At 40.4% G+C, this 22,800-nt stretch overlaps 1 protein-coding gene across 1 annotated transcript in view; it reads left to right on the forward strand.

Annotated features, from left to right (window-relative positions):
• Positions 1–22,800, forward strand: part of FBXL13 (F-box and leucine rich repeat protein 13) — a 241,386-nt gene that overhangs the window by 45,225 nt on the left and 173,361 nt on the right. Inside the window, 4 exon segments of the mRNA XM_014794454.2 lie at positions 4,539–4,596; positions 5,390–5,548; positions 6,924–7,030; positions 9,654–9,814. Coding sequence (XP_014649940.2) covers positions 4,539–4,596; positions 5,390–5,548; positions 6,924–7,030; positions 9,654–9,814 — 485 coding nt within the window.

The raw sequence follows: 22,800 nt of genomic DNA on the forward strand, positions 1-22,800 counted from the left end.
AGAGATGCCTTATGAGGCCCAACAATGTGCTTCCCTCTTGTCACTAGTTCTAGATGTTCCAGGAGTGACCCCTGTGTGGGCTACGTGTGTCTTTCTATTGTGGCAGGGTTGCTCTTACTGGACGTGCCGAGGAAGGCTAGGCTGTCCCCCTGGCCGGCTGGTTGTAATGCTCAGATGAGTGTGGCTGCTATGGACCCTTCAGTCACTTTATCAGGCATGGGGAGCTCCAGCACAGTTGGATACAAGGTCTAATAGCACACTCTTGTTGCAGTCTTTCTGTTAAGTGAGTAGGCCCCCAGTGTGGCTGGTTGCTAGGCTTAAGGGCTCACAAATGCTGTAGGCCAGGCCTCCGGCCTGCAAGGCTGTTGTCAGCTCTCTCAGGATTGTAGCTGAGTGGGGCTGCCCCAGGCCTGGGAACACCCAATTGTTTCAGGCTTTGGAAGGTGGGGCTGCTCCCCCATGTGGCTATTTGAGAAGAACAAATCTTCTGCAGCTGACAAGCCCCACCGCCCACAGGACCACGCATACCATCAATATAGTCCTGCCCCGTGCGTGCGCCCCACCCCCTTGAAGCAGACCCAGTTGCCCCACTGCAGAGGCCCCACACACTCCACCAATGCCATACACGCTCCACCCACTCTTTGCGCATGCCCTGCCCCGCAGAGGTGGACCCACCTGCCTGGCTGCAGAGGATCCAGGCATCCCACCTATGCAAGCCTACAAGTTGCCTGAGGGCTTGCTATTGGGTGGGGCCAGTCCCTACGCAGGCTGCCTGCCCTGGCTGAGCTGGATTAAAGCTGTGCTCTAGTGGATGGGGCAGACCCTGGGCTAACACACCAGAGGAGAATTCTAATGGTGTCTGCTGGTGTCTGTGTCAGCATGCCTGTACTAGGTCACAATAATGACTGCTGCCAATGTCTCAGTCCCTAGAGAGGTCTCGCCTCTCACCAAGATGCACCTGGAGCCTATCAGGTGAGTCTCTTCACCAAAGATCTGTGCACCTTTCCTTCTGGTGATTTTAGGTTGCTTTCCGAAATGGGTGAATTTGTGCGTGAGCCCTTTAAGAGCAGGCTTTTTTCCCCTTATGTTTGATAGCTTTTCTGAGGATATTCCCCGTTGTTGTTGGTAGCCAGAAAAGCCAGATATTATGACACTTGTCTCGGTTGTGCTGAGTCCAAAAGCTGCTTATAGTGGTAACGCTTCTGTGCTCAGAGCCCCCACTCCTCCAGGGAAGGCTATGTACCTTAACCTTGCTCCCAGCCAGCCATGAAGTGCTGCGGCTTGCGAAGGTGGCTTTTTTTCTCTCCAGAAAGGAATTTCTGCCTCTTCCACCTCAGTCAACACTGTCCCTTGTTGTGGGGGTTCTTTTTATCCAGTTTTCAGTTCTCAGGGGTAATTGTTCCAAGAGTAGTTGTAAATTTGTTGTGTCTGTGGGAGGAGGTGAGTTCAGAGTCCACCTATGCTGCCATCTTGACACCAACTCACAGCTAATCCATTATTTAGACATTCCCACTCTTTAACTTTCAAAACCGTCTCCCATGGCAGAACTTCTTCTTTTATTTCCAGACCCGAAGCTAAGCCTACAATATATCCAGACTCTCAGAAATCGTGTGGTGATTCACCTTCCTCTCCTTCTCCCTCTTCAGTTATAACTAGCAGGTGTCTGTGTGCAGCAGCCCTTGTGGGCAATCAGTGTGAGTCGTATGTGGGGCCTGGAAACAGGACTCTCACTCTGAGGTCCTCTATACCAACACCAAGTTGCTTTTTATCCAGCAACTTCCCTACAAAGTTGTTGCCCACATCTACCATCCACTGTAGTAGCCAGATGGCAGAGATTTGGCAGTTTCTAATGCAGTCAGTCAATCCATACATATCTGTTGAGCTGCTACTCGGTGCAATACACTGCTAGCTGGAATAAAAAGGTGAGAGAAAGAATATTTTCCAATCACAAGCAGTTAACCAATATACGACGGCTTTGAAGAGTAGAAAGCAAGTTCCTGGAGCATCAATGGTGAAAACCTTGAGCCCTGGAAATGAAAGCATGTGACCCAATGTACCTGCCTGTGTCTGATGGTTAGACTGGTCAGTGGTGCCGCTGAACTGCAGTGGAATTGGAACATGTCCAGCCCCAAGGTGGCGATGGAGCATCACTGCGCTGGAGCCCTTGCTGCAGGCCAGTCCCTCAGAGATACTCTCTTAAAGCTACTTTTCCCCATGGAGAAACTAAAAGGATGCCAACAGTGAGGAAAAATCATGGTTATTTTAATTCTTTTAGTGTTTTTTTTAAACCAGGAGAATAATATATGTAAAATTAAAATAAGAATTTAGGGAAAGAAACTCTTAAAAAGGAATATTAGAATGACAAACTCTTCCAGCATATCATAAGTCATGAATTAACGAGGACTTCAACTTCTTTCAACAATAGAACAGAAAGAATAATTTCATGCTGATTTAGAGAGTTGATCATTAGATAGAAAACTCGAGTTCAAATTACTGGCTGAATTACGATTTTTCTTTTCAAAGTCATTACCATAATGTTCTGAACTATATCCATTTGATCTTGTAATATACTCACATTTTTATGACCTATGCCATTTATTATAGATATTTATATAACACTTTCCAGGTTATGTCTTCTGAAGAAAAGTTTAGGCTTAGGAAATTTAGGGGCCAACAGTAGAAGTGAAAAATCATAATGCAGATGAAACTTGTCTTTACCTCTGCCACCTCATTCCTTTCTTGGTTTTATCTCCCTGTTATGATATCTCCATTACTCTTACTTTACTCCTTTGATTCCTTTCCCCCATAAAAATCAGAATTTAGTAAAGAATAACTTCAATGCTTTATGTTCTCCTTCACCACAAGCATAATTTGTATGCAATCCCCATCAAAAGTGAGGATTTCCAAATGTCATTGAACATAAGGCAGAATGTCAGGGGCCTATGGGTCTTTGTTGTATGCCTAAAATAAACCCATGATTAACATGTGTATGCTGTATCTATTAACTTAACAAAGGCTTTACAGCAATGTGCAAAGGAGAAAAGCATTTGCCTTAGAAAAGTAGAATTCAGAGTTCCAGACTGTCGGTATAGATTTGAACCAAACTTATCTCTACACCAAATAGGTGTGACTGTATATTTGTGTTTGTAAATGGTAAACAGGTCTCAATAACATAAGAGAAAAATGTACACCATTAGCACTTAACAGTGGCCATGTTCATATAAGTGTGTTAATATAATATTATCTTTAGGGGCCGGCCCCGTGGCTTAGCCGTTAAGTGTGCGTGCTCCGCTGCTGGCGGCCCAGGTTCAGATCCTGGGCGCGCACCGACGCACTGCTTCTCCGGCCACGCTGAGGCCGTGTCCCACATACAGCAACTAGAAGGATGTGCAACTATGACATACAACTATCTACTGGGGCTTTGGGGGAAAAAATAAATAAATAAAAATTAATATTATCTTTACTCATTAAAAATACACTGAAAGAGGGCCGGCTAGGTGGCGTAGCGTTTAAGCGTGTGTGCTCTGCTGCTGCGGCCCGGGAGTTTGGATCCCAGTCTTGCACTGATGCACTCCTTGTCAAGCCGTGCTGTGGCGGTGTCCCATATAAAAGTGGAGGAAGATGGGAACGGATGTTAGCCCAGGGCCAGTCTTCCTCAGCAAAAAGAGGAGGATTGGTGACAGATGTTAGCTCAGGGCTGATCTTCCTCCCACACACACACAAAAAACACTGAAAGTACAGACAATTTCAGCAGTCCTCAGTTAGCTGTTCCCATGTGTTAATGTGTGTTATTGTGAATAGCTGCAAGTGATAAATTTGCGTCTCTTGCAGCACATTCCACAGTTTAGACTTTTATGTGGTTTTCCTATTCCTACTTGGTAAGCGAGGCATTCCTGTATTTTTTTTTTTTTAAAGAGAATCTCATTTTATACTCTTGAGAAGGCAAAATTATTCAGTTTAATAGAGATCAGAGGGCCGGCCCCGTGGCTTAGCGGTTAAGTGCGCGTGCTCTGCTGCTGGCGGCCTGGGTTCAGATCCCGGGCGTGCACTGACGCACTGCTTCTCCCGCCATGCTGAGGCCACGTCCCACATACAGCAACTAGAAGGATGTGCAGCTATGACATACAACTATCTACTGGGGCTTTGGGGGAAGAAAATAAAATAAATAAAATAAAAAAAAAATAGTGATCAGAATACCTGCAATGTTATACCCCTTTTTGCCCCTATCAATAGAGCTGACAATAATAATGTCATAGTACCTACCTTAAAATGCTTTAAAGTAAGTGCAAGGTAATGGGAAAATTTTAAACTGTGATTTTCACTTTTATAAAATAGGTAATAGGTATAAATGATAAAATTCCAAAATATGTGAATGGTATATAGTTCTTACAGTCTGTTCCTGTCTCCCTATTGCCCAATTCTGCTCCCCAGATGCAGCCATTGCTCTCATTTTCCTGTGCATCTTCCAAAGGTAGCTTGTGCATTCCATTTATTTCTAATGTTTATTTAATTTATTTGTTTATTTTAGATGACTCAAGGATTGATGCTAAAAGCCTGTACATTTTATACTGGACACTTAGTAAAGACCCACTTTTGGTAAGAACGTGATTTTTACATACTGTATGTTCTTTGTGTTCTTGTTAGTATTCTCCATATGAAGAAAAACTCATTTTTGGCCAGTTATGCTGATTTTATATATTTAATCATGTCTCTACCATTTTGTATTACATATTTCTTTTATATTCAATCGGCTTTTACTTAGTTAAAATACGTTCTTTACTTCTTGAAGGTATCATTTTTTCTTTTTTTTTTAATAAAGCTTCAAAGTTGAAAGTACAGGTCCATAATCCCCTTATCTGAAACTCTTGGAACCAGATATATTTTGGAATTTGGATTCCTTTCTTTTGTTTTAATTTTAGAAAGGTAATCTCTGCACATACTGTGTATTATATAACATCTTCAATGGTGTGTGGGGCGGCACATTGGAACCAAACATATTTGAACATATTAGTATTTCTACAATGAAACACATACATATTCTTACTAAGTGAAATGAAGAAAGACTGTCAACAGCCATGTGTCAGATCCAAAGAGATCTTGATGTAAAATTAGTTTAGATCAGGTCTAGTTTTGCCTCTAAATAGGTTATGAAAAAACTTGGATTTCAGAGCTGTCTGGGCTTTAGAAACATGGAAAAGGGAAGGGCAAGCTCAGATGAAATGGAAGGAGTGGCTGGGAATAAAACAATAAAAATAATTTAACAATTTCTTTCTGTGCTGTGGTTTGTCGGGAGCTAAACCAGAGGTATTACTTCTTCTCCCTCTCAATTTATTTACTAATGTATTGCCGTAACATCAAACTATTATTTTTCTGTATTTTCTGCCTATAGCACTTGGAGAGATATAGCAATACCTTGTACAAATGAAGATAACAATCTGGCTGAAAAAATGGAAAAAGCAATGAAATGTGACAATTTCAGACTTCAAAAATACATATTTCATCATTGGCACTCTTATGTGAAAGGTAAAAAAGAACAACTTAAAGGTAAATCCATACATAGTAGCAACTAGCTTTTGTATTCGTGTATTCAAAGAGCCAACAAACTTAACAGTTAAGCATAGTTTGTACTAAAGAATTTATTATTTTTATGTCTAGAGAATTGTCATGAAATGTAAAGCCACTAATTTAAAATATTTGCTGAGATCTGTCTCAAAGGGTTTTATTGTAATAGAAAACAGGTGTATTTAAAATAAAATCCTGTATGTGTTTGTATGATGTATATACAAATATAAATATAAATAGGGATCTACTATCAGCTTTTTTACGTAATAGAAAGTTGGGATATCATAGACGGGTACCAAAATTGACTATGTTTTGTAGAGAGCTCCCTTTCTTTATAGATATTTCATTTAATGAATCCATGAGGAAACTTACAGATTAATAACTTTCTTTTAGTTAAACCCCTGATAGTTGCAATGAATGGACAGTGCACGTACGTGATCTTAGGAGCAGGGGTAGAGAGCTCCAGCCTTCTGCTTAGATTTTATCCAGCTCTGCAGATGTTGATTTGTTTATGGCTGCTGCAAGCCAGAGAATCATTTCCTCTTGATTGGCTACTGTTGGCACCTCAGTCAGAGCGGACATTCAGAAGGTTTTAACATAAGGATAATGGGTCTCTATTTCTGGGAGGAGACAACTGCCAGCAGCTAAGAAGCCACTGCCCTGTATGAGAAGTGTCCCCAGGCCTGCCTTAGTCATCTTCCTTCCAGCCTGGCCCGTGTATTTGAGCTTTGGACACCTCGTTAAAAATATACATGTAGGCCGGCCCCGTGGCTTAGCAGTGAGGTGTGCGCGCTCCGCAGCTGGCGGCCTGGGTTCGGATCCCGGGCGCGCACTGACACACTGCTTCTCTGGCCATGCTGGGGCCATGTCCCACATACAGCAACTAGAAGGCTGTGCAACTATGACATACAACTATCTACTGGGGCTTTGGGGGAAATAAATAAATAAATAAATAAATAAATAAATAATTAAAAAAATATATATACATGTAGGACAATCTGTTTAACCATAGGGCATTTAACTAAATTGGAATACTACCTCATGATTGTATTTCTATGAATAAGTTTGAAAGTTCTGGTTTTATAAAGAACAGATTTATTAATAGGAAGAAATTATATATATCTTGACATTTTATTACATCTTAATTTCTAAGGGCAAAGGTGATGTTTACAGACTAATAAAGTCTCAGGAGTATATCTACTGCTGTCGAAAGTAATTAATTTCAGATGTAATTAAAATCAAGCAGTAACCGTCAGATCCAACATTGGTTCATATTACAACCATGATAGAATATGAAACACTTTATTTTTTGGAAACAGCTCTAACTATATACAGTAATCTAATACATTTTCTTCGGACACACTGTCGTGGATCCAGCAGATGTTCCACTGTTACAGGCTAATAATTATCCTAAATAAATGGAGAGATAAAGCAAGACATAAGCATAGGAAGAGAGTTGATGAGCTGGTATGGTATATTGGAAACTTTAATTTTTTTAGAAACTGAATTTTGCTGTTATATTGATGTTGCTTCATATACTAATGCTATGTGTGGAAAATGCTAAAGTCCTAAATATTATGTACTTTTGATGGAGTCCTTTTTCTTTCTTTTTTTTTTTGTGAGGAGATCAGCCCTGTGCTAACATCTGCCAATCCTCCTCTTTTTTTGCTGAGGAAGACTGGCCCTGGGCTAACATCCGTGCCCGTCTTCCTCCACTTTATATGGGAAGCCGCCACAGCATGGCTTGCCAAGCAGTGTGTTGGTGTGCGCCTGGGATCCAAACCGGCGAACCCCAGGCCGGTGCAGTGGAACACGCTCACGTAACCACTTGCACCACTGGGCCGGCCCCAGAGTTCTTTTTTTTTAACTTAATAACTTAAATTTCGCTTCAGCTACCCAAAATATTTCCTAATAAATTCTGTTGTTTTATTTAAACTATGAACATCAAGGAAAAATCTTTTAACATTTTGTTTAAATTTATTGATAAAGACACTAAGAATTCTTGTTTGGGCTGGCCTGGTGGCTTAGCGGTTTGGTGCGTGCGCTCCGCTGCTGGCGGCCCAGGTTCGGGATCCCGGGTGCGCACTGACGCACCGCTTCTCTGGCCATGCTGAGGCCCTGTCCCACATACAGCAACTGGAAGGATGTGCAACTAGACATACAACTATCTACTGGGGTTTTGGGGGGAAAAAAAAAAGGAGGAGGATTGGCAATGGATGTTAGCTCAGAGCTGGTCTTCCTCAGCAAAAAGAGGAGGATTAGCATGGATGTTAGCTCAGGGCTGATCTTCCTCTCAAAAAAAAAAAAAAAAGAATTCTTGTTTAAGCAAGTATTTAGATGGATATAGATGTCTAAATGGAGGAGAAACTATTTGATGTTATTATAATAGAGAAATAAATGATAAAGATTGAATACATTTATTCTTTTCTAGATAAGATTAAATTACTGTTTATTTTTCAACACTCAATTTAATAAATTACAATGTTAATATTAAATTATTTTTTAAATCACTAAATTGTTAAACTTAAAGGATCATTCTTAACTAGGACACCCACTAGGAATTAAAGCTATTAAAACAGAGAACCCAAGCAAACTCCTCCAAACTTAAAAATATCTCTAGTTTGCTAAAGCTATTAGTATAATATTATTTAATGTTGTTTTAGAATATTCACGGTGACTACTAGGATCAGACATAGAAACATGCTGGAATTTTTTGTAGTTACATTATTTAGTAGGTAATGTTTTATTAATATTCTGTGAAATATAAAGTCAGGATAAATAGGAAAGAGAAAAATAGGAAGAAATTAACCCATACGTTTTGTGGTTGCCCCATGGAGGGCAAGATCACTGCCTCCCACCCCACGTTGGTTCAGTTGTTCAGGCTGGCGATACTACACATGTACCAAGAGAGGGTGAAAAGATTACTCACATAGTGCTTGGAACAGTGCTAGGGTCTGCAGAGGATACTGAGATGCATAACGCGTTGTTCTGCTCTCTAGACGTTTATCATCCACTGGTATTGAACTGGTGTTCTGGTAGGGGGTCCTCTAGTATATGCCTTTTGTGGACTACATTTTCAACGTTGCCAGTTAAACAGTTATACTTTGGGTACCACGTAATGTTTTAGTCTGCTCCTCCAGCGTTTTCTACCACTTTGTGTACTAAGCTAGTGTTGTGATCCCGGCCCCCCATGCCTGGTCATTGCTTGTCTAATGGTGAAATCTGTAACTGTGCGTGACCAATCAGCCCCTTTTACACCCTGCTTGCACTGAACATCCCTGAGAGCAGGCACTCTTGTTCTCTTAACCATCCCCATACAAGGAGCATAATGTTTTGCATGCAGTAGTTGATATATATTAATATATATAATAATGTTTATTAAATATAATATAATATGATCCTTAAGAAAGATGTGTATGAAACAGTTAATTGGGTGTTTAGAGAAGACGTTTTCTTCTAGCTATGTGATTTCTTGGCCTCACAATCATTCTGAGTGAGGATGGCAGGTGTGTGTTGGGAGGGGAGGGGGGAAACACTTCTGTGTGCTAGTTTTCCAGTGTGCTCTTCCTTAGGCCCTAATACGTATATGTATTATACCGAAATGTGTGTGTGTGTGTGTGAATCATTTATTTACCCTTAGAGCTTTTTCTTGATTATGCAGTTTTCAGGAATGTGTCAAAAGTTAAAATGGGGACTTCCTGTAATGATAAATCAGGAAAGTCCCCAAATTCTTTCCTTCTGACTCTCCTTTTTTATCTCCATGCTAACCACCTTCCTTCCATGCCCCAAATACAGACCCTTTACTCTGTGGGTTTTGGCTTCCTCATCTATAAAAGAGGATGCTGGACCACATCTTCAAGGTGGCTGCCTGTGCCAATGTTAAATGAAAACTAAGGGAAATGATCTATAATACTTTGGTGGTTCAGAGAATATTGAACATGCAGTGGGCTGTGATAATTTATGTAATGATGATGATAATAAATAATGTTTAATTGGTGCTATCACTGTGTCAAGCATTGTCCTTTATGTATATCATCTCATTTAACCCTTCCAACAATGCCATGGGATTTGTAAATTATTTTCATGGCAAATGTTAAAACATGAACTTCAACTGAAAAAATGGAAAAGGAAGTTAAAAGTCAAGGTAGAAGAAAAATCCATTTCTCCTGAACAAAATCTCTCTGAAGTTTCTCTTGTAGGTGACGTTCCTGAATGTGACATTTCAGTGTTACTGGAAAGAGCAGTATCACAGGTTTGTGTGAATTCATATGTTTAACTAGTTATTTTCACAATGTTTGTTTAAAGAGTGGTTTTATGAACGTTACGTGAATTATGGAAGCCATATTTTGAAGAAATGTATTTTTTACAACTACCTTGGGCTATCTCAGTTTTTCGGAGGTCATCCATTTGGATGGCTATAAGATAAATATAACAATCAAAAATAGAGAAATTAAAGCTGTAGAAATAAGAATGAAAGGAATGTTTTTCCTTCCTCCTTCAAGCATATGTTGTCATTTAAGATGCAGCAGATTTTAGATATCCCAGCACTTACCTTTTAATCTCTAATCTCTAATCCTTTAATCTTAACATTACATCTCCACTCTGGAATGTAAATGGGCTTGTCTTATTGCAACTGTTAGTTAGTTAAAATATCTGTACGTATCATCTTTCTTCCCTAGATGGTGAATTCATAAAAACAAGAATCATGTATCCATATCCCATAACTCATTGAACTAATCTCTGAAAAATAAGCCATAAATCTAACTACTGGTTATATTCCGTCCTATTTTGATAGGTAAGTAATTTGTGCTTGTGGGACTGCCTGATAAATAGGGGAAGTGTTGCAAAATATCATCTTATTCTGGTTGACAGCAGCTTTACATTATAAAATCCCATGTATTAAATCCATCTTTCTAAATGTAGAGAATTGAGCTCAAGTTATTTTTGGGGATAAGGTGTATATCTATATCTGTGTCTATGTCTATATTTATATTTATATGTAATCTTGCACTTTGTGTATATCATGGAGTTAGGATAAGGATATTTTTGCTCACTATTTCCTCTTTATAAATTGTCTGCTCATGTCTTGTTCTTTTTTGAATTGGAATTCTTATAATTTTCTTACCAGTTTGTAATAGCTCTTTATATATTGATAATATTAACCATCTGCCTGGAATATATTTGAGATTTTTTTCCCCTACACTTGATGTTTGCTTTCAATTTTGCCTGTAGAGTCTTTTCATGGAAGAAATTTTAAAGCTTTATGTAAGACAGTCTATCACTCTTGCCTTAATTATTTCTCTTTTCATGTCTTATTAATATGTCATTCTTAGCTGTTTTTCTAAGCCATATCACACACCTTCCTACACATATACAGCTGTTTTTGGTCTTTGAACTCTTACGCCTTTGACGGATAATGTTTGTTTACTTTATCAATGGCTGCTCTCGGGTTTACAGTATGCATTTTCTACTTATCACAGATTACACCTTCAAATAATTTTCTACCACTTTACATATAATGTAAGAACCTAACAATAATATGCTTTCAGGGTGACGTCAGCATCCTGGCAGAGTGAGCTTCCCCCATTGAACTCTCCCCCTCTAAGACACAACGAAAAGGACATTCATATTCCAAAAGAAGCTATTCACACAACACAGGGGATGGCTGAGGCACCCAGGCAGCTGTACACCCGAGGACTGAGGTGCTGGAATCCCCAAAGTAAGTGGAAGGAAGTAAGAGGAGCTCCCTTCCTTCCCCAAGGACTGTGACTCAGAGACTGAGACCATGCTGCTCTCAGAGGAGGGGGAGGGGCAGCTTACCACGTGAAAAGCGGTGCTCTCTAAGACCCCTCACAGCCCGAGGGGATCCCCCTATGGAGGGAGCGGAACTGTTGCGAGGATAGTTTCAACAAACTAGCCCCTCAGGAGAGCAGAGAGTGACAGTGAGGCGAGAACCCTCTGAGATCAGGGAGGCAAAAGTAAGCTCCCCTCCCCTACCTGGCCCGCCCGACTGGTGCTTCAGTACAGCTGTGCTTCAGCTCAGCCCCATCCCCAGAGGCAGCGGCCCCAGGTGCCTGGGCCCCACCAGCAGGGGCAGCGTGACTGTGCCCCACCCCCACAGGCAGCGGCCCCCAGGTGCCCAGGCCCGACCAGCAGTGGGGCGAGACTGCGCCCCCGCACCAGAGGCAGTGGCAGCTCAGGCCCCACCATGCCACAGCCCCCGCTCCTCCAGCTGGATCAAGCCATGGCCCCAGCTTCCCTGGATCCACCATGCCATGGCCCCAGCTCCTTCGGCTTGACCGCCCTGCCCCGCCTCCGGCTCCAGCTGCTTCGGCTTGGCCTGTGCTCAGGCTCCAGCTGACTTGGTGCCAGCAACTTTGGCCCACCGCACTCCAGTTCCAGATCTTTGGCCCAGCGCACTCCAGTTCCAGCTTCTTTGGCCCACTGCACTCCAGTTCCAGCTTCTTTGGCCCAGCGCACTCCAGTTCCAGCTTCTTTGGCCCAGTGGTGCTCCAGCTCTTCCTTCTTCAGCCCAGCGCACTCCAGTTCCAGGTTCTTCGGCCCAGCAGCGCTCCAACTCCTGCTTCTTTGGCCCAGTGGCACTTCAGCTGCAGCTGCTTCAACCTACCTGCACCTGAGCCTCAGCTGCTTCGGCCTAGCTGTGCTCCAGTTTCAGCTGTTCCCATGCTCCAGCTCCAGCTGTTCCCATACTTCCCCCTCAGCAGCCTCCACTCAGCCATGCTTCCGATCAGCCAGGGGCCGACAAGAGTGCCCACAGATTGAGGCAGGCCAGAATACACAGCCCTTGACCCCCACCCAGCTGCAGCAAGAGGAAACTGCGACCATACATTTTCACTATGAGGAAAAGTAAGCCAACACCAACAGGTACCATGCAAAAATATATTAAATCCCAGACCTAAAGGAAAATGACAAGCACCCAGAAGTCCACCCGGAAAGCACAGAAATGTATAACCTTAATGACAGAGAATTCAAAATAGCCATCATAAAAAAGCTTAATGAAATACAAGAAAACACAGACAGACAATTCAATGAAATCAGGAGTTTCTTCACAAAAGAGATTGAAACTGTAAAAAAAACCAATCAAAAATCTTAGAGAGGAACAACACAATAGAGGAGATAAAGACAAATCTGGAGGCCTTAAGCATCAGAGCTGACAATATGGAGGAAAGAATTAGCAATATTGAGGACAGCAATGCAGAAATGCTCCAGATGGAAGAGGAAAGAGAACTAAGACTAAAAAGAAATGAAGAAACTCTCCGAGAAATATCCAACTCAAATAGGAAATCCAACATTAGGATTATAGGTATTCCAGAGGGAGAAGAGAGGGAAAAAGGAGCAGAGAACTTGTTCAAAGAAATAATATCTGAGAACTTCCCAAAGCAGCTGGAAATACCAGTGAATGAAATAAATAGATCTCCTAAATATATCAACACGACAAAGGCCCTCTCCAAGGCATGTAGTAGTAAAGCTGGCAAAAGTCAATGACAAAGAAAAAATATTAAGGGCAGCTAGACAAAAAAAAAAAAAAATAACATACATATACAAAGGATTTCCTATCAGGTTCTCAGCCGATTTCTCAACAGTAACTTTACAGGCTAGGAGAGAGTGGAATGATATATTCAAAATTCTGAAGGATAAAAGCTTTCAGCCAGAAATACTCTGTCCAGCAAAAATATCCTTCAGATATGATGGAGAAATAATAACTATCCCAGATAAACAAAAGCTAAGAGAGTTCATTGCCACAAGATCCCCACTACAAGAAGTGCTCAAGAAGGCCCTCATCTCTGAGAAAAAAAAGAGAAAGGGGATTCAAAGTTTTGAACAAGGAGGAAAATAGGTCAACAAAACCAGAAAAATTGCAGTCCTCTATCAAAATAGATTAGCAAACACTTAATTATAAAACCAAAGATCAAGGGAAGGTAAGCACCAAGCATAAATATAACCTCATCATGTTAAACACGAACTCACAACACAAGAAGGAATAAGATGTGACAACAATAACTTAGAAGGGGAAGAGGAAAGGGATCGAATCGACTTAGTCTAAGGGAATAAGAGGCCATCAAAAAATAGACTGTCACATCCACGAGATTTTTTAATACAAACCTCATGGTAACCACTAATCAAATAATCAGAACAGAATCACACATGATAAAGAAAGAGAAAACTAAGAGAACCCCCATACAGAACCCCAACTAAATTGGTAGTCCGAAACACGTGAGATAAGAAACAAAAGAAATGCAAAAGAACCAGAAAAAGAGTGATAAAATAACAACAACAAACCCCCATATATCAATAATTACCCTAAATGTAAATGGACTGAACTCTCCAATCAAAAGACACAGAGTAGGGGGAGGGATTAAAAAACAAGATCCAACAATATGCTGCCTCCAGGAAACACATCTCAGCTCTAAAGACAAACATAGGCTCAGAGTGAAAGGATGGAAGACAATACTCCAACCTAATGGCAAACAAAAGAAAACAGGTGTTTCCATATTTATATCAGACAAAGTTGACTTCAAGATAAAACAGGTAATGAGAGACAAAGAGGGGCAATATATAATGATAAAAGGGACACTCTACCAAGAAGACATATCACTTTTATTTTTTTATTTTATTTTATTTTATTTTTTTTTAATTTTTTGTTTATTGCAGTAACATTGGTTTATAACATTGTAAAAATTTCAGGTGTACATCATTGTACTTCTATTTCTGCATAGATTACATCATGTTCACCACCAAAATACTAATTACAACCCATCACCACACACTTTTAAATATATATGCACCCAATACAGGAGCACCAAGGTACCTAAAGCAACTAGTAACAAATCTAAAAGGAGATATTAACAACAACACAATAATAGTAGGAGATCTTAATGCCCCACTCTCATCAATGGACAGATCATCCAGAAAGAAAATAAATAAGGAAATAATGGACCTAAATGAAAAACTAGATGAGATGGACTTAATAGACATATACAGAGCACTCCATCCAAACACAGCAGATTACACATTCTTCTCAAGCGTGCATGGAACATTCTCAAGAATAGACCATGTGTTGGGAAACAAGGCATGCTTATATAAATTTAAGAAGATTGAAATCATAACAAGCATCTTTTCAGACCATAATGCCATGAAGCTAGAAATCAACTACAAGGAAAATACTGGGAAAGTGACAAAGCTGTGGAGACTCAACAACATGCTACTAAACAACCAATGGATCATTGATGAAATTAAAGGAGAAATCAAAGCATGTCGGGAGACAAATGAAAATGAAAATACACCATACCAACTCATATGGGATGCAGCAAAAGTGGTCCTGAGAGGGAAACTCATAGCAATACAGGCCCACCTTAACAAACAAGAAAAAGCCCAAATAAGGAACCTCAAACTATGCCTAACAGAATTAGAAAAAGAAGAACAAACAAAGCCTAAAGTCAGCAGAAGGAGGGAAATAATAAAAATAAGAGCAGAAATAAGTGAAATTGAAATTAAAAAAATAGTAGAAAGGATCAATGAAACAAAGAGCTGGTTCTTTGAGAAGATAAACAAAATTGACAAACTCTTAGCCAGACTCACCAAGAAAAAAAGAGAGAAGGCTCAAATAAATAAAATTAGAAATGAAAAAGGAGAAATTACAACAGATACCACAGAAATACAAAAGATTATAAGAGAATACTATGAAAAACTATATGCCAATAAATTGGACAGTATAGAAGAAATGGATAAATTCCTAAACTCATACAACCTCCCAAAACTGAATCAAGAAGAAATAGAGCACCTGAATAGACCAATCACAAGTAAAGAGATTGAAACAAGAATCAAAAACCTCCAAAAAAATAAAAGTCCAGGACCAGATGGCTTCTCTGGAGAATTTTACCAGACATTTGAAGAAGACTTAATACCTATCCTTCTTAAACTATTCCAAAAAATAGAGGAAGATGGAACACTTCCCAACACATTCTGTGAGGCCAACATCACCCTGATACCAAAACCAGGCAAAGACAATACTAAGAAGGAAAACTACAGACCGATATCCCTGATGAACATAGATGCAAAAATCCTCAACAAAATATTGGCAAACCGATTACAGCAATACATTAAAAAGATCATACACCACGATCAAGTGGCATTTATACCAGGGAAACAGGGATGGTTCAACATCCGCAAATCAATCAGTGTGATACACCACATTAACAAAAAGAGGAATAAAAACTATATGATCATCTCAATAGATGCAGAGAAGGCTTTTGACAAGATCCAACATATGTTTATGATAAAAACTCTCAACAAAATGGGTATAGAAGGAAAGTACCTTAACATAATAAAGCCATATATGACAAACCCACAGCGAACATCATACTCAATGGGGAAAAACTGAAAGCCATCCCTCTGAAAACAGGGACAAGACATGGGTGCCCACTCTTGCCACTCTTATTCAACACAGTACTGGAGGTTCTGGCCAGAGCAATTAGGCAAGAAAAAGGAATAAAAGGAATCCAAATAGGCAACAAAGAAGTGAAACTCTCGCTTTGCAGATGACATGATCTTATATATAGAAAACCCTAAAGAATCCATTGGAAAACTGTTAGAAATAATCAACAACTACAGCCAAGTGGCAGGGTACAAAATCAACTTACAGAAATCAGTTGCATTTCTATATACCAACAACAGACTAACAGAAAGAACTCAAAAAGACAATCCCATTTACAATTGCAACAAAAAGAATAAAATATCTAGGAGTAAATTTAACCAAGGAAGTGAAAGACCTATATAATGAAAACTATAAGACATTATTGAGTGAAATCAATGATGACATAAAGAAATGGAAAAATATTCCATGCACTTGGATTGGAAGAATAAACATAGTTAAAATGTCCATACTACCTAAAGCAATCTACAGATTCAATGCAATCCCAATCAGAATCCCAAGGACATTCTTCACAGAAATAGAACAAAGTATACTAATGTTCATATGGGGCAACAAAAGACCCCATATAGCTAAAGCAATCCTGAAAAAGAAGAACAAGCCTGGAAGCATCACAATCCCTGACTTCAAAACATACTGCAAAGCAATAGTAATTAAAACAGCATGGTACTGGTACAAAAACAGACACACGGATCAGTGGAACAGAATTGAAAGTCCAGAAATAAAACCTTATATCTACGGGCAGCTAATCTTTGACAAAGGAGCTAAGGACATACAGTGGAGAAAGGAAAGTCTCTTCAATAAATAGTGCGGGGGGGCTGGCCCTGTGGCTTAGCGATTAAGTGCGTCTGCTCCACTACTGGTGGCCTGGGTTCAGATCCTGGTGCACACTGATGCACCACTTGTCCGGCCATGCTGAGGCGGCGTCCCACATACAGCAACTAGCAGGATGTGCAACTATGACATACAACTATCTACTGGGGCTTTGGGGAGAAAAAGGGAAAAAAAAGGAGGAGGATTGGCAATAGATGTTAGCTCAGGGCCGGTCTTCATCAGCAAAAAGAGGAGGATTGGCATGGATGTTAGCTCGGGGCTGATCTTCCTCACACACACAAAAAATAAATAAATAAATGATGCTGGGAAAACTGGACAGCCACTTGCAAAAGAATGAAAGTAGACCATCTTCTTTCACCATACACAAAAATTAACTCAAAATGGATCAAAGACCTGAAAGTGAGACCTGAAACTATAAGACTCCTGGAGGAAAATATAGGTAGTACACTACTCGTCATCAGCCATAAAGGGATCTTTTTGAATTCCATGTCTACTCAGACAAGGGAAACAAAAGAAAAAATAAACAAGTGGGACTTCATCAGATTAAAGAGCTTCTACAAGGCAAGCAGGATCAAAATGAGTAGGGAACCCACCAGCTGGGAAAAAATATTTGCAAACCATATATCTGATGAAGGATTAATCTCCATAATATATAAAGAACACACACAACTGAGTAACAAAAATGGGCAATCAAATGCCCAATCAAAAAATGGGCAGAGGAAATGAACAGACACTTCTCCAAAGAAGATATACAGATGGCCAATAGGCACATGAAAAGATGCTCAACATCACTAATCATCAGGGAAATGCAAATCAAAACCACACTAAGATATCATCTTACACCTGTTAGAATGGCTATAATCACCAAGACAAAAAGCAACAAATGCTGGAGAGGCTGTGGAGAAATGGGAACACTAATCCACTGCTGGTGAGATGCAAACTGGTGTAGCCTCTATGGAAAACAGTACAGAGATTCCTCAAAAAATTAAAAATAGAAATACCTTATGATCCAGCAATCCCACTACTGGGTATCTACCCAACGAACCTGAAATCAGCAATCCAAAGAGGCTTATGCACCCCTATGTTCATCGCAGCATTATTCACTATAGTGAAGACATGGAAGCGAGTGTCCCTCGACTGATGATTGGATAAAGAAGATGTGGTATATATATACCATGGAATACTATTCAGCCATAAAAAAAGACAAAGTCGTCCCATTTGCAGCAACATGGATGGACCTGGAGGGTGTTAACGTTAAGAGAAATAAGCCAGAAAGAGAAAGACAAACAGTGCATGATTTCACTCATGTGTGGAAGATACACCAATACACGGACAGATAGAACTGTTTAGTGGTTACCAGGGGCTAGGTGGGTGGGGAGTGGGCACGCGGGGTGGAGGGATGCACTTATATGGTGACTGATGAACAATAATGTACAACAAAAATTTCACAATAAAAAAAATTATAAAAAAAAAAATACGCTTTCATTTTCCCTCTCCTGTGCTTCGTGCTATTATTGCTATGCATTTTATTTCTATTGCATTTATAAACCCTACAATATAATTCATTATTTTTGCTTTAAATAGTCCATTATATCTTATCCAGCAAATATTTTTTATTTTTAACAATCTCAAACTCACAGAAAAGTTGCAAGTACAGAACAAAGAACTTATTTTCCTGAACAATTTGAGAGTAAGGTGCTGACATGATACCCCTCACCCCTGAATATTATTGGTGTATAATTCTCTCATAGTCATTCTCTTACAGTCAACCATCAAAATCCTCAAACCCAATTCAGGTTTCTACACTTGTCCCAGTGATGTCCCAATAATGCAAAAGAATCCAGTTCAGAATCACACATAATGATCGATTGTATGTCACCTTAGTCTCCTTCAGTCTGCAACTGTTCCTCAGTCTTTCTTTAATTTTCATGACCTTGACATGAAGAGTAGGCCAGTTTTATTGTAGAATATCTCTCAATTCGAGCTTGTTTTATGTTTCCTCAAGAATGCATTCAGGCTTTGCATTTTTGTTAGAAATAGCACAGACGTCATGCTGCACTCTTCTCACTGCGTCCTATCAGTGACGCAGGATTTGGGTTTGCCCATGGTTGTAATGTTCACTTTGAACACCTGATTCTGGTGGTATCTGCCAGGTTCTCCACTATTCAGTTGCCCCCTTTGTAATTGATATGCATTTTGTGTGTAAGTACTTTAAAATTTTATAAATATTCCCATTCCTCATAAAATTTTCAGTTTGTTTATATCAGTATGGACTTGTGGTTTTCTATTTTATTCAATGGGTTATAATCTATTACTATCACTGTTTATTTTGGTGCTCATATTGTCCCAGAATTGGACAGTGAGAGTCTTTTCAAATTACCGTCTGTGTCCTTTTGACATGTAACCATCATCCTTTGAGCACTTTCTTACTTTATACCACAGCATGATGTGCCACGCTCATCTTGTACTTTCCTTGCCCTACTGTGGATAAGTCATTTCTCCAAGATTCCTTTTTAATGGAAATTGTATGGATACATCAAGATTTGAGCACTATTTGTATTCATGGCTATTGCAGTGTCACTTCTCTCATGCCTTCTCAGTAGATGGAGTTAGAGACTGTAAGTAGGTACACACATATACACATTTATTTCCCTATCTATACCTCCATATGCTGAAAATCTAAATTGCACACGGATACCTCCAGTTCCAAGTTAGCACCATAAGGCTCATTCTAGTTTTCTCTCTTTCCATATTTGCAATGTCCTTCTGCAACAGTGAGAATCCCTACTCTCGTTATTCTTGATATATGTACTTATTTGATCACTCCCCCTGTGTGTAACCAGTCACACACGTTGCTGCCACCATCCCCTCCCTGTGTAAATACCTTCTTCATCCCGCTCAGGCTTTGCCATCCCTTGCCAGGCCACAGTCTTATGCAGAGGCCCTCCTCACACTGCTTGGGCTCTGACATCCTGTGCCAGTTGCCTTTCCCCCATACAGTTGCCTTCCTAGCTTTGGGCTAACACATCCTGCACTGAGTGCCTTCCTATATAGATGCCCTCCTTACCCTACTCAGACTCTCATACCCCATGCATAGGCTGCCTCTCTTTGGGGTTGCCCTCCTTATACTGTGTAGACTCTGTCACCCCTTGCCATCCCCCCACACATAGCCATTCTCCATATCCCACTTGGCCCCTGGTATCTTACACAGGGTTTCCCTTCCTTGGTCACCCTTCTTGTTCTGCTCAGGCTCTGACATTCCACTCTGGCTGTCCATTCTTAGGGACAACTTCATCATCCCTCTCAGCCTCCAACATCATACACTGGGATATCCTTTCACATGGATAATGCCTTTCTCACCCTGCTTGTTCTCTGCCTGTGCTGGGCAGATGTCCCTTCTTGTCCTCCATGTGCTTTGGGCTTCAATACCCCACAGTGAGCCATGCTTCCTCATTTGCCTTCTTTTTTCCACTGGGCTCCAATATTCCCACTCTGGGCCATTCCTCCTTGGGGACACCCTCCTCACCTGTCTGGGGCTCCAAAACCTTGTGCAAGGCTGCTTCATTGAGTGGATACCCTCCTTTATGCGCCCTAGTTCTGATACGCTGCTCTGGGCCAACACAGCTCCTCTGCACCCCTCACCCTGGCAAGGGTGCCTACTTTGCTTGACCCAATCTAATGGCTTTAGGACTGAATTGTATAGGAAGAAGAAAGGGAAAGGGTAGTGGAAGGGATTCATTATCTTCTAAAGAAATTAAAAACTCAGAAAAAAGCATTTTATATTTTCCCACAAATTGGCCATTTCTGGTTTTCTTCTTTCTTTTGGTTTAGATTTGAGTTTTCACCTGGAACTATTTTCCTTCAGCATGAAGAATCTCCTTTAACATTTCTTGAAGCACGGGTCTGTTGGTGCTTAATTTTCTCAACTTTTTTTTCTCTGAAAAAGTCTTTATTTTGCCTTTATTTCTGAAAGATATTTCCACTAGATATAGAATTCTAGGCTGACAGGTTTTTAAAAAATTTCATTCATTCCGTTTTATTTATTTATTTTTTTTTTTATTTTTTTTTTCTTTATTTATGTTCCCCCCAAAGCCCCAGTAGATTGTTGTATGTCATAGCTGCACATCCTTCTAGTTGCTGCATGTGGGACGCGGCCTCAGCAGCGGTGCGACGGTGCGCGCCTGGGATCCGAACCCGGGCCGCCAGCAGCAGAGCGCACGCACTTAACCGCTAAGCCACGGGGCCGGCCCAAAGTGATTTTTAAGGAGGCTCATTTTTTAAGGAGTTCTCATCTTTTTTTTTTTTTTTTTTTGTAAGGAGGACCAGCCCTGAGCTAACATCCATGCCAATCCTCCTCTTTTGCTGAGGAAGACTGGCCCTGGGCTAACATCCGTGCCCATCTTCCTCTACTTTATGTGGGACGCCGCCACAGCATGGCTTAACAAGCAGTGCGTCGGTGTGCGTCCGGGATCCAAACCGGCGAACCCCGGGCCGCGGCGGATCGCGCACGCTTAACCGCTTGCGCCACCGGGCCGGCCCCCCATTCCGTTTTAAAGATGTCATTCCAGTATCTTCTGGCTTGCATTGTTTTAAATGAGAAATCAATGGAATGATTTTTTTTTCTTCCTTTGTATGTATGTGTCTTTTTTCTTCTTAATGTTGCTTTTAAGATTTTTCCTTTTATCATTGAATTTTTGGCAATTTGATTATGATGTGCCTTGTTATAGTTTTTTCTGTGTGTGTTTATCATTCTTGGAATTCATCGAGCTCTTAGATATCCAGGTTTATATTTTTCAGTAAATTTGGAAAGTTTTCAGCCATTATTTCTTCAGATGTTTTTCTGTCTTCTTCCTCCTTCTGGGACTGCAGTTACACGTGTATTAGACAACTTAATATCGTCCCACAGGTCATCGAGTTCCTGTTCATTTTTTGTTAGCCATTTTTCTTTCTATGCTTCCTTTTGAGTAGTGTTTATTGCTGTGTCTTCAAGTTCAGCATAGTATATGTGCAACTGTCTTAAAAAGCCATTGACTTCTCTCTAAATAACTTGTAAAAAGAGCATTACTCACCAAAATTGGAAAAAAGGGCATCAACAATCTGTGTAATAGATAGCCAGCAACATGTTGTTCAATTTTGAAAATAAGATGAACTTAGCCTGTTTTCTAATTCTTACTGGCTTTTGTGAACTTCCTTTTTCTTTAACTACCTTAAAAAGAAAAAAAATGCATGTAGTCAGTTTTGATTTTGGAAACATCTCAGAAAGAGACAGAGAGAGGGAGCGCGCCATAAACAATAACTTGCTTATAGCGTATAGCAAGAAAATCGTTGATCATTAGTGGCATTTGACCAGTTGTGTAGTAGGGATTTTTGTTGTTGTTGACTGTCTAGCCCCGCCCCCCACAAATTAACCTGTTTTCTTAGTAAAAAAAGAAAAAAATTACAGTGTCTAATCTCCTACAAAGCCTGTCTAGTAAATTTTTTCACTATAGACATTGTATTCTTCTCTAGTTTTATTTGGTTCATTTTTTAAATTTCCACTTCTCTCCTTATTAAGTTCATTTTTCTTTTAAATCTTTGAACATTTTTTTTGTGTGTGTGGGGAAGGTTGGCCCTGAGCTAACATCTGCCAATCCTCCTCTTTTTGCTGAGGAAGACTGGCCCTGGGCTAACATCCGTGCCCATCTTCCTCTACTTTATGTGGGACGCCGCCACAGCATGGCTTGACAAGTGGTGCGTTGGTGCGTGCCCGGGATCTGAACCGGTGAACCCCGGGCCACCGCAGCAGAGCGCACGCGCTTAACTGCTTGCACCAGCGGGCCGGCCCCTCTTTGAACATTTTTATCATAGCTATTTTAAAGAACTTGTCTACTAGTTCTACTATCCCCGTAATTTCTCTGTGTGTTTACATTTTTGACCTTCCTCTTGGTTGTGTGTCAGATTTTCCTGCCTCTTTA

Source organism: Ceratotherium simum, chromosome 1 (assembly GCF_057802395.1).
Source record: "Ceratotherium simum simum isolate JZ-2026a chromosome 1, ASM5780239v1, whole genome shotgun sequence".
Lineage (NCBI taxonomy): Eukaryota > Metazoa > Chordata > Mammalia > Perissodactyla > Rhinocerotidae > Ceratotherium > Ceratotherium simum.